Source organism: Panthera onca, chromosome C2 (assembly GCF_046562875.1).
Source record: "Panthera onca isolate mPanOnc1 chromosome C2, mPanOnc1 haplotype 2, whole genome shotgun sequence".
Taxonomy (NCBI): domain Eukaryota; kingdom Metazoa; phylum Chordata; class Mammalia; order Carnivora; family Felidae; genus Panthera; species Panthera onca.
In genome coordinates, this window is record NC_138347.1 from 93,376,937 (window position 1) to 93,390,343 (window position 13,407).

Consider the following 13,407-nt stretch of genomic DNA (forward strand, 5'->3'; position numbering starts at 1 on the left):
TCCACAAGGCAAAGTTGAGTAGTTGTAAGACCACATGGCCTGCAGAGCCTAAAATATTTACTATCTGACCCTTTATAGAAAAACGTTTTCCCATCCCTGGTTTAACTAATGGTTGGTATCCTCATTAACCAATGTTTGTTGAGAAATAGATACATATCCATATGGTAATGGGAGGAGGAATCAGACAGCTTCTATGAATATGTGTGTGCTGTCTTTGAGAGGGAGATTTTTTACATTTTTCATTGATTTCACAAATTCAGAATTTATTAAATGGGTTTCTGTTAGGTGACAGGTACCTACCCGTCAAGCAGACTTCCTTTTTAGGTAGTCATGAGAGGAAAATTTTTCCAAGTGTTTCTATCAAAATGCATATTTTGAAATTCACTTTTGTCCCCTCTTGTCTGTAATTTTTATAACTTTTTCTACTTCTTATATATTCACACAACATCAAAACCTCCTACCTCACTTTGTCTTATCATTAAACTAGGGCTTTGAAAAATGTAAGAAGGTTCTTAAAAGATTAGTTATTCCTAAACTATTGTCATTTATTTTTAAATGTCGGTGGACAGCTCCTTTCCAATACCATTTGTGTAAAAAGAAATATATTGAGCTGAATAACCCTCCAAATGGTGATATTTTTTTTCCATTGTTAATTTTGAAAGTCCTAATTTTTGTCTGTCCTGAGCAAGAATCTAAACATTTTAATTCTTTCAACAGAGTACCATAGTAAGTTTATAACTGCTGTGCCTTAGACAACCTATACTTAGGGAAAGGAAATTTCCAATTCAATTTACAATGATGTCAAGAAACAACACATATCTGCAGGCATAGATAAGAAAAACATTCAGGGGTACACAGTGATAGGTCTACTTAAATAAATAAAACTTTTGGTACTAGTGATTAGGTACCCAGGATTATTATATGTTTAATTGGCTAACGTTACAATTTGGAATTACTTCTAGTCACATTTAATTGGATTTGGAATCTCTGGAGAAAAGAAATAGAGAGGCCCAGCAGAAACAGTCATAAAAGTAAACTGTTTTTCCAAAGGGTGCTAAGCAATGAATTAATATCAATTGCACAATAGTTTTTAATATCTTCTCAGCTTAATAAGACTAATTCAATGGTTGTACACACTAGATACTAAAACCAATTCAATTAAACACAAAAGTTGGGGGAGGGGAGTGTTTGTTGAATTGGAAATTTTATTTTTAATTTTAAGGAGGCCAATTTAATCAGAGGTAAATAATCTTTAATTCAGGTAAAGTCTAAGATATGCTTACATGGCAGTACAATACTTAGCTACATATGCTATGTTAGGTTTGAAGGCATTTTAGAATCCATAACATATGTGTTGCTCTATAAAGGTTTTGAAGCTTAATAAGGGGCAACCAAAACAATGCATTCCTTCATAGTCTTTAAATATTCTTATACTGTGCAAACAGAAAAAAAACATCTAGAATACAAATGCTGTTTGCTTCTTATTCTTTTAGCTTAGACTACAAAAAAGAAACCAAAAAAACAAAACAAAACAAAAAAACAAAAAACAAAACCCAGAAAGCAAAAACAACCCTATTTTCTACATCCTAAAATTTGCTTGGGCTTTGCTCAATATTAGTCTAGTCAAATTTTATATATTACAAAATCTTCTTCTTCAATATTTATATATACTACCTGTTATGGTTTTGTTCTGTCCTATAAATTTTTTTGTTTTTTGTTTTTTGTTTTTAATTTGTCCTTGTTCTTAGGAGTGCCATGATTGCTGACTACATGTTCTGGCTCTGTGGAGGAAGTGAACAGTGTATAAGCAAGCTCATCAAACTGTATTGGCAGGTAAAAATTTATATCCCAGTTAGGGAGGAGGAACCCATCTCATTTTTAGAACCAAAATGAAGAATTGGTGCTTAAACGACTGCTGAAGAAGGTAGCTTTGGCCATATCAATCAGAAGGACACCACTCAGTAGTAATGTATTTATAATGAAATAGACTTTCTGTGACTTATTTTAAGGGCAAAATTCAAGGTTGTTAACCCTTGGCCCATACTTCAGTTTTACAACCCAATATAAATTTTAGACATCCCAGGAACTATTTTCCCAAGTATGCTGCTATAATGACATGATCCTTTAAAATATGAACATTGTATTCTCATAGATTCTTCTTGATCTATGACCTGTAAAAGCAGATGCTAGAAGTAATATCAATTACATAAAGGAAAATGCAAAGATCAGTTGTACTTGTTGAGTAATATTTAGTGTTGGAACACTTAACTAGTAACAAACTGCAGATCTTCTTTCTCATTTATTATTCAAAATGGCAGCAAGAAGTCATATCAAAGGTCAATGAGATCCCAAGAAGAGAGTCATAATTTCTTAAATTATAAAGAGAATTTAGAATTTACTAGTTCAATCTCCTTTACAACATACAAATCTATTCATTTCCTGTCCTCTCTGAGCAAATTGTTGATGACTTTCTGCTGAAATAGATCCAAAATGAAGAGCTCATTTAAGCCCAAGAAACAACATCCAATTTGCTAATTATTAAACTGTTTTCCTCATATGAAGTGGATTTCTACTCCCTTAAAACTTCAATCCAGTGGTTCCCAGTAGGGCAACATGGACAAAATGGAAACACATTTCCAAATGAAAATTTTTCAAGTATTTGAAATTGAACTACAAAAGCCAGCTGCCTCCTCCATATCTTCTCCTCTCCAGACTGTATGGGGCATTTTATTCCTCATACTTCAAGATATTGAATTGAATTGAATTGAATATGAACCTTTTGAACTAACTAGAATAAGATCTGCTAAAACACAAATATGAAAGGGAGAAATAATCATCAATAATCTTTGATGCTTCCTGATTTTTCCCATATTTTCACTACTGTGTCTTGGCCCATTTTCTGTTTTTATATCATGTATTTATTAGAAAATAAAGTATTAGATTTATCATGTAAAAGGCTCACTGGTTTATATGGTTCCATCTAAATATTTGGAGTTTTAGCCTACTATAAAAAATAAAGGTTTACATTAGTCCTACTATACTTGAGACCTGTGACTATTTGAAAAAAAATTGACCTTCTAGTAAACAAAATTTTAATCTCAAAAATATTTTTAATTTGCTCATAAGTTAAAAATCTTCCTAATGGAATCTGTAACATGCAAAACAGCAGCACTTATAGTCATGTAATTAAATAGTTGTAAAGAATTGCTAGATGTAAAGGATAAGCAAATAATATGTGTTTTGATATAATAAAGGAAGAAGACTTTTTATTAAAGGATTTCAGAAGCTTCTGGAGAGAAGTGGGAAAGGAGTTGAATCTTAAGGGTTAGATAACATTCAGCAAGCTTGGCATATAGTAGGTCCCAAATAAATGTTTGATTTAATTTGTTCATTCACTAAACAAACAAATATCAACTACTTCCTGTGTTTCCTACATTGAACTAGGAAAAAAATAGGTCTAGTGTTGGTGCAACCTAAGACTGGTTAAGACTAACTGTAAATAATTTTTTTCTGTTCCCTTTAGCTTTCAAAGAACACTAATACCCCCATTTTATTTACATCAAACTAAGAAAATAATCTCCACTTACCAATACATGCATATTTGCTATACAAAAAGGAAGAAAACAAATACTATTATTTAATTATCCTATATTAATAAAAGATAAGAAAAACATATTTTTCCTTGTATTCTCTTTTTCTCTTTTATTTTTATTATTATTTTTTTAATCCCCTTCACCTGTTTAACCCATCACCCCCACCTACCTCCCTTTTAGCAACCATCAGTTTGTTCTCTATAGTTAAGAGTCTGTTCTTGTGTTTGCCTCTCTTTTTCTCCTTTTTTTCCCCTTTGCTTGTTTGTTTTGTTTCTTGAATTCCACACATGAGTGAAATCATATAGTATTTGTCTTTCTCTGACTGACTTATTTCACTTAGCATTATACTCTCCAGATCCATCCATGTCATTGCAAATGGCAAGATTTCATTGTTTTTTTTTTTATGGCTGAATAATATTCCATTGTTTATACATACCACTTCTTCTTCTTTATCCATTCATCAGTTGTTGGACACTTGGGCTGTTTCCATAATTTGGCTATTACAGATAATGCTGCAGTAAACATCGTGGTGCATGTATCTCTTTGAATTAGTATTTTTGTATCCCTTGTGTTAATACCTAGTAGTGTAATTGCTGGATCGTGGGGTAGTTCTAGTTTTAACTTTTTGAGGAACCTCCAGACTGTTCTCCAGAGTGGCTGCACCAGTTTGCATTCCCACCAATAGCGCAAGAAGTTTCCCCTTTCTCCACATCCTCACCAATACCTGTTGTTTTTTTGTGTTATTGATCTCAGCCATTCTGATAGGTGTGAGGCAATAATCTCATGATAGTTTTGATTTGCATTTCCCTGATGAAGAGTGATGTTGAGCATCTTTTCATGTGTCTTTTAGCCATCTGTATGTCTTCTTTATAAAAATCTCTATTCATGTCTTCTGCCCATTTTTAATTGGATTATTCATTTTTGAGGTATTGAGTTACTCTTTTTCTCTTTTAATTTGAAGCAACTTGGCATACTGGAAAAGAGCCTTTGTTTGGAAATCAGGTCTGACTCCATCTAAGTTCTAACACCAAATAGCTATCTAACCTAAGGCAAGTTAGTTTTTAGAAGAACTTCAGCTAGAAAATAAGAGAGACCAGCAGAAAGTGTTTGGGAAAGTTTATTCTCAAAGCTCATTTTAGCACCGAAAGCTAATATTTTAAGCACATCCAAAAATGATGTCACATATATCAAGATAGAAAGAAATGACATAATTAGAAATTTCATCCTGCAGATAAAGTCCATAAATTAAACCCTACTGACTAGCCTCAATAGTAGCACACCACACCATTCTCACCAATTACATACTTCCTTATGTGAGCCTGCCTCTCCCTGATCTTAAATTAAATGTATACATCTTCCCCCCCACCCCAAACCTTCTGTCCTAAATCAAAAGGGGCTTTTGGACATTGCCAGTGAGTGCCCAATCCATGCCATCTTTAAACACAAGGAGACAGGGATGCACCACCACCCAATCCACCATGACAGTTACACTGCTGAATTTAAGAATGCCCTCCAAACATCACAGACAAGAAACTGTATCTTCATAGACATTCATAGACATCAATGAAGGCTTAGACAGAGGCTATTTTCACTAATTTGGAGAGGATGAAGTTACTGTACATCTTCCTTTCAACCACATAAAATGCCTACCATTCTGATCAGTTATTCTTCTCAGAGGTCTTAAACAGGAAATGGAAAATTTCAGTATGTAAAAATGTGAGAACCAGTCTACACCTACTCTCACAGATGGTTGGCTTATAAGCCCTTGGATACAAAAGAACAGACCTTCGCTTTGGTGAGCTCAGGAATGCTTTTGAATTGTATTAGGAATGGTTTTCATATCATCAACCCAGCAAGAAAAAAAGGCATAAAACTCTACACTACATGAAAGCTCACATCAGAATATATCACTCTGAATAAAAGTGTTTGCACATGTTATTCTATAATAGCATCACTTCTTCAGAGCTAGAAAGGGTTGGAAATAACTTGTCACAACTGTACTTACATGCATGCCTCTGCAACTCGATGCCCAGTCTCCTATTATCAGCCACTCTCATTTTCTGAAACACCTTGAGACCTCATCACAATTCTGAACTAATTAACAAAACGGAAATTCCCTAATCAGGCTGAGAATTAGCTCTTTTGAAGCAGTGACCACTATGTATTTATACACTACTCCTAAAGTAACAATTTTGTTTCAAGATTTTTTCAGTAAACTGGAGTCCACCTCCTAAGCCACTTGCCCCTTAGATCCAGGGCTAGATTTAATAGCATTAGGAAACGAAACTCCCTCTTCTTCCATTCCTATTTCCCTTTCCTGGTTTCTCACCTTCACTTTCTGCCATGCTGTCAGCCACATGGATTTTCTGGTGTGTGGCTTTATCTCTTGCAGTGTGAGTAACAGAACCAATTCTGGTTTGCACTGCTTAGCAAAATGGAGTGAGGAAAGATAACAGCTAATTCTGTTGCAGAAGTCCCACAAAACAAGCACAGAGGAGCCCCCACTAAACAGGGGCAAGCTGCTTGATCAACCCATTCTTCACCTTAATAGTTTCTTTTCAAATTTCTTTCTTTTTTGAATGACAAACCTCTCTGAGAATCTGATTCAATTTACAAGCATCCACCTAGAAACAGTACTCATAAACATAAACATGGGAAAAAATAGGCTTACTATTTATCTCATTATATTGGAAATTGATCTACACATAGAATACTGAGAATTATAGTTTTTTCACTCTTATGAAAAGGTTATGCAATTTTTCTGGGATAAGAAATTAAAATGTATTCAACATCTCATCAATGTCAATATTTCACTTTAATGGCAATAACAGGTACAACCCTGATTCACGAAATCTCTAATAGCGAATGGAATCAGAGCTCCTGTAGCTCACAAGATCTCATATGGATAGGCAGGCATCAAGAATAACCAAAATTCATATTACATCATTCCCTTTGTGTTCAAGTCAATGAGATTATCTTTGCTAAGTCTATATCATCAAAGTTATCTATGTCAGCAGTTTGTTTCAACCTTCGAAGGAGAGAAAGCCATTTGCCAAGTGTCTGTTGATTTTTGTCCCTAGAAACTCTCAAGGCTGTGTCAATCTCACCTCCAGTATTAGAAAATTCATATTGTGTTTTTGACTCCAGCCACCTCATTTACAGTAGCAGCTTGACAAAAAAAAAAAAAAAAAAAAAAAAAAAAACCTCATAGTTTTTCAGCAGCATCTCTAATAGTAAATTCAGCATTTAACCAAAAGATTTGCTTCATATATGTGACTAAGATATCAGCCATTATAAAGCTAGTCCTGGAATGAACTTCTCACTATCAATCTGTTCTAAGGAGTTTTCCTTTCTCTTAAAAATTTTTCAAGAATTAATCAAACCAAATCACTTCTAAATTTTGTCTCTGAATTGCCAACAAACTCCTCTACTAAGAAAGAGCCTCATGGTGTGTTCTTGTGTCTTGACAAAGATCTACTGCAAAGGCACTGTTGTGAGCTCTTGGCTCTGAGGAAGTTGAAGACTTTCACAGCAATTGAAAGACCTCTTTTGGGATTGTGGGAGGGGCTGTTGACACCAATACAGGCCCCTGTAAAAAGCCTGACATGTGGAGCATCTTTCCTCAGTGAAGCAGCGAAGGCTGAGGCAGTGCCAACTTCACAGATCCTCCATCTGTGCAGAGAATGCCAAGACTTCCCATCCAATTCATCTTGTACTTGGCATGGAACGTTCACCATCTTAAAGATATCAATGGCCTAAATGATTTCCAAAGAGCTCACCAACACGAAATTTTTCTTTGGTGAAGTTAGTCTACTCTCAAGGGACAAAACTCAGGAGGTGGCTATGTTGAGAGACAAAAGATTTTCCCCAGCCATATGCTTGAGGAAGATGGTGCACAGTCTGTGGGCCCTTCCATGGCTTTCACAGACCACAGGTTAAGTCCCTTCTGTACTCCTCTTTGCAACAGCTCTTTTTCTTTTTGGTATTGGGCCTAGCAGGAGACATTTACTGCTTCCAAAACTCAAAGCAAAAAACAGCACCCAGAATGTTCGTGTCATATAGTTCCTCCTGAAACTGCACTACAGTCATTCAAGCTCGAAACCTTTCCAATCCAGTGTGTGCAGACTACTCTTAGATTAGTGGGTGCTTTTCTGGGTGCCTGGATGGTTCAGTTGGTTAAGCACTGGACTCTTGATTTCAGCTCAGGTCATAATCTCATGGTTCATGGGATCAAGCCCCATGCTGGGCTCTGTGCTGACAGCAGGGGCCGGCTTGGGATTCTCTCTTTCCCTTTCTCTCTGCCAGCTCATGTTTGCATGTTCTCTCTCTTTTTCTCAAAATAAATAAATAAACATTAAAAACATTAGTGGATACTTTCTTCTTTACTCTCAAACTGTATTTGTCATTCATACTCACTCAGGAAATATTTATTGAGCACTTGTTAGTGACTGTGTGTTAAGCACTGTGCTACGTGCACTGTACTAAAAGCACTGTGCTATTAACAAATACAGCAGTGAACAAAATGCTCACTGCTTGTCCTGTCCTCAAGAAGCATGTGTTCTAGCACAAAAATGTAACAAGAAAAACATCTGGTACTTACATTAGACACCACTTCTTCCTAATCTGTTTTTCTTCCACAGTGCATTGCAAATAGCAATTCAATACATATTTGTTAAAGCCAGTCAACCAAGTTAAATATTATTTGACATGAAACTCAAACCAATAATGTCAAGAATATTTTGGAGTAGTTTATTTGTTATTAAAAAAATCAGTGCTTATTGATTTCAACAACTGTGTGTGTGTGTGTGTATTTTAAGTTCACAAATGTGGACAACTTTTGTGCTTTGAGTTTGAGATTTATCAGAGTATCTGGAGAAGGTTGCAGATTTCCAACAGTCTGTTACTTCATTGATTTCTGTGCTCATGGTTGTCTCCATGAAAACCCTAAGGTTTTATCTATTAGCTTCTTCTTTCAAACATAGCAATCAAGACAGCAGCAAACTAATGAATTTCTCTGCACTAACCAGACAATGATACACAATAACTGATGTAACTTAATCCCTTATACCAATAATGAAGACTTTTTTACTCCAATTCATTGTGTTTCTTCTTGATATTGCAAAATTACCCCAATATAGTCATTTACATGATACAGATTTATGGTATCTCAATTTCAGAGTAAAAATAAAATCTTCAACATGAAATTACAGGCAAATTAAGGTCAACCAGAATTTTTTTTATTATCTTTTTTTTAATGTTTACTTATTTTTGAGAGAGACAGAGACAGAATGCAAGTGGGTGAGGGGCAGAGAAAGAGGGAGACACAGAAGCAGAAGCAGGCTCCAGGCTCCAGGCTCTAAGCTGTCAGCACAGAGCCCGACACGGGGCTTGAACTCACGAGCTGTGAGATCATGACCTGAGCCGAAGTCGGACGCTCAACCGACTGAGCCACCCAGGCACCCCTTTTTTTATTATCTTTAACAAAACACCTACATATTCAGTAGAATAAAAATGTGTTTTAAAGATTTGCTTGCATGTGAAAAATGTTTCCACAGAAAGGAACAAAATAAAAATGCCATATGAGCATTTCTCCTAATGGCCTTTGTTTATAGTCTATTTATTTATTTGGCCCCATCAGGCATACAGTTTATAAAATATTTGGACAGGAGTGTCTGAAAGCAATACAAGCCTTATGATATTTATATTATATATAATTTAATAAGCACCAAACTCACTTACCTAAAAATATTTTTCCTGTCAACTGCCATGTGTCATGCTTAAATTCTCACCATTTGCCATTGAGTCTCTAGTCAACCCCAGGTAATATGCAGAAGAAATTTTATCTGTAAGTGTTTAACTCATTAATGGATGACTCTTGAACACAATTGTGAGAATTATTTTGAAACTTCTTAGTCCCTTTGGAAATATGAAAGCAGAATCCTGAGGAACAAGATGGAAGGAAAGGTAAGCTCTGACGAGGAAAGATGACAGGATGTTCTGAAATACAAGGAATATAGTTTGAGCAGAAGGACCCTATAAAGGCAATGGATATATGTGCTTAACCCTGTGAATGAAAGAAAGTAAAACAGACACTCTAGGGAAGTAGAAAGAAGTCAGGCCTACGATTCACAAGCTGTAACTTCTAATTCCAATGCTAGGATTTAATTTTGGATAAGTCACTTCATTTCCATATTAGTCAGCTACTGCTACAATACTGCTGTGTAACAAATCACTCTTAAATTCAGTGGTTTCTCATAACAATAAGCAGGTTGGCTTATCAGTCATGATTTGACTGATCTAGGCTAGTCTTGGCTGTACTTAGCTACCCTTAGCTCCAAGCTGCGGAGAGGCCCAAGTATGGTCCACATGCAATGGCTATCCGATGTCTGTTTATCTTATGGCAAAATGCAGAATTCTAAGAGAGAAAGCAGAACTATATAAGCACATATCAAGCCTCTGCTTATACCATGCTTATTAACATCCTGTTAGCCAGAGCAAGCCATATATGGTTATTGTGTTCACTGCCAAACCATGATAAAAGTAATATTGTTACAGAGATGGGGGAAATTGAGACCAGCAACTCAATCTGGTTTATCATAACTGCTCTGGACTTTAGTTTCTGCTGCTATATGATGACGAAGTTGGCTTAGGCCTGTGATTCTCAAACACTGGTCTAGTGAACTGCATCAGAATCCCAGTGTTGGGTGAGGTTCTAAAAACTGTGTTTGTCTACTTCCCCCCAACTAAGTGATTCTGATGCACAACCCTCAGCTAGACGGTCTGTAAGGCCATTTACAAATTTTTAAGTTTACGAACAACTTTGCCTACCATAGCGTTTATCTACAGCTTTGCTAGGTGCAGAGGCAGAGTGCCAGGGAAGGTGATGCTGCCTACCTGACAATGCAACTGATATAATCCATTAGCCCATATTCTCCCCTCAGTCTTCCCACTATGTAGATGCCTCTAGTAAGTGAGGCAGCCTGTTCTTCCTGTTTTTAAATGTTAACTGCTCTCCCCTTCTCACCAGGATGTAAGTCAGGTTATCCTGCCCTCCTCCCAACCCCAAAGCAAACTCTTTGCTGCTTCACGTTCTTTCCTACATTCAGTTTTACATCTAGACAACAATGAGCATTGCAATCATTTTTAGTCACCTGCCTACAAAGAGATTTGTCCATTAAGCTAGGCAGTATTAAAATCCTCATTTTGTGAATTCTCCTATTTCTTGGTTAGAAGACAGGCTAAAGAGGAAGTGTCCAAAATGAGATGAGAGGTAAAAGAGAGCTTCCCCTCCTGGGTCTTGGAAAAAGATAAATGTAGAAATGAATTTCTCATCTAATTATTCATTCCTGTTTATATATTCTTTAATGATATGTTTCCATGGTTACCAGCGTTGTTAAATGCTGCCTGTGTTTCACTTTGCTTTGATGCTATTTGAGGTAGTATGCCTGTAGGAGAGGTTCACTTTAAAATGAAAGATGTAATTGACGCAGGTATTTGATGTAAGGTTGAGTGTTCCTGTGAAGAAGATAGTGACCATGACATTATTTGCTGTTTGTATAGTTTAGTGTAGTTCTTCCCTTGATGTTCTGTGAGTGTCCCAGGCATTAGGAAGGAAGAAAGGAAGGAAAAGAGGGAGGGAGGGAGGAAGGAAGAGAGGAAAGGATGGAGGAAAAAATGTGAATCATATTCACATATTGAATCCATGTGTACATTTCAGTACCATTATATATATTTAGTGACACATATTTGCCCAGATTGTCAAGTAGGTGAGGTTGCTTTTTATGTGCCCCATTCCTCTCTTCTCCCCACGCTGTCCCCACTCCTCGCTCCACCTATACATGCCAAGAGTCAAAGCCTTCTTTCAAAAATGTGTCATATAATCAATTACCTCACCTCAGTGTGAATTTTAGTCAGAGTGCCACCTTTTCAGAGATTGTCTGCTTTTGAAACCCTAATTGCCACTGAGAAATACACAGCTTTGTCCCCGGCTAAAACAATGAGGCATCCAGATCATATAAGAATTTGGGAGCAGTGCCTCAGAATGGGCCCTGCAGGAGGACCGCATATTTCACTTGTGTATCAGCCCTCTATCCGCAAGTTGATAATTCAAGCTCATTAGAAAATAGTGGCATCATATCAAGCAAGAAAAATCAATTTTCAGCCACTCCTAAGAAATATTTACTTAGTATTTGTCTTCAGAAATATGTATATATTATATTTATATATAATATATTAAATATGTATTTAATATATTTATTAATTTATAAATAACATATAAATTAATAAATATATTAAATATATATTTATATGGTATCAGTTTGGTTTTGTAAAAATATCAGTAGGTTATTAAGGAAACTCACACCATTTAAATAAAGTCAGCATTTCCTTTTCTTTTTTTCCCTTCTAAAAAGCTTTTTAGGTTTCTGACAGTTCTTAACAGAACAAAAAGTAACCTCTAAGTTTCTTTTCATTTTCTTTCATTTGAGAATGATATGGGTTTCATAGATTTAAGGCAGTTTTGGCCTTCTTTTACTTGAACAAATTTAAGGGTAGCTATTTGATTCCCAGGAGTCCGTGCTATTCTACTAGATTGCCATGAGGTTATTTTGTTTCCATAAAGATTTTGCCTCCCAGTTTAAATTTGCAAACATGTTGATTCCTTCTTTGCTTTGTTTGCATCTAAAAATCAAAAATTGTTATGATCCAAACCAAATTTAGAGGTTTTTATAGTTATCTTTTATATTTCCCATAGATTTTTATGGGTTATTGATTTACAAGCTTGCAGAGAAATTGAGGTCACTTTTTTTTAGCAGTTGGAGATGCAGAATAAATATTCCATGAAATCATGAAATTTTTTAAGCTGTGTGCACCCAAGTATAAGATAATCTGTAAAGCTCAAAGCTTTTAATGTTTTTATTTATATTCAGCCATCCTTTTATGGCATTGCACGCCAATTAAATATGAATTCTCCTCTTTTCTTGAATTCATACGATTGATTTTTCGTCACTAATTTTTGAAGACTGTGTACTCTACCTATCGTATAGTTCCTGGTTGAATCATTTCCTTTTTCATCCCTTTCTCATCTTTTCTAATCTTCCTTCTTCCAGATAATGAGGCCTCAGCATTTTAAATGTCAATCTTCAACATGTGGCATAATTTGCTTTTTTTAGGATCATAAAATAACTGTTAAACTGACCTATTTTTTATCCAAGAGAACATAGATGATATTTTATACAGTGCAGTCTAAACCAGGAGTCAACAGCCTATGAGGGACAATAGCCCCCAGAAAACCTTGGAAGGGCTATTTCAAGCCCAAACCTAAAGAGACAGAAAACACCAAAATTACCATGACAAGTCTTCATTTTATTTGTTCTTCATCACGTGGGGGTTGGCCTGCTTTAACATTCATGTATAAGGCCCAGATCGGAGATAAAACTGGAGATTGGACACATAACTTGGAAATATAGTGGCAGGTCTCTTAAAGATAGCATTTCATTTCATTTCATCTAATATGACTTCAAGTTGTAGTTTGCTATTGTCATAGAGTATGTGTATGGGTGCATAATAAATATTTATAGATATATAGATATATATTTGTGTATGTATAGTAAATATACAGTGTGTAATATACAGTATTACACACACACACACACACACATACACACAACAGGTCTGTCACATTTCTCACAGATACAATTATGCCCCTTCTGAGACCTCTTGTTGATGGGAAGTTACATATAGGAGGATACGTGCTCCATAATAGTGTCTTCATGCAATCTGTTACCTCCTAAAAATTAAAGTCCTCCAGGAGGGG

The 13,407-nt window shown here is 35.7% G+C and overlaps 1 protein-coding gene across 4 annotated transcripts in view; it reads left to right on the forward strand.

Moving 5' to 3' along the window:
- Positions 1 to 13,407, forward strand: part of SPATA16 (spermatogenesis associated 16) — a 240,811-nt gene that overhangs the window by 155,680 nt on the left and 71,724 nt on the right. For all 4 annotated transcript variants that reach the window (XM_078432157.2, XM_078432155.2, XM_078432156.2 and 1 more), the window contains exon 5: positions 1,749 to 1,833. In XM_078432157.2, coding sequence (XP_078288283.2) covers positions 1,749 to 1,833 — 85 coding nt within the window. The remainder of the gene's footprint in view (positions 1 to 1,748; positions 1,834 to 13,407) is intronic.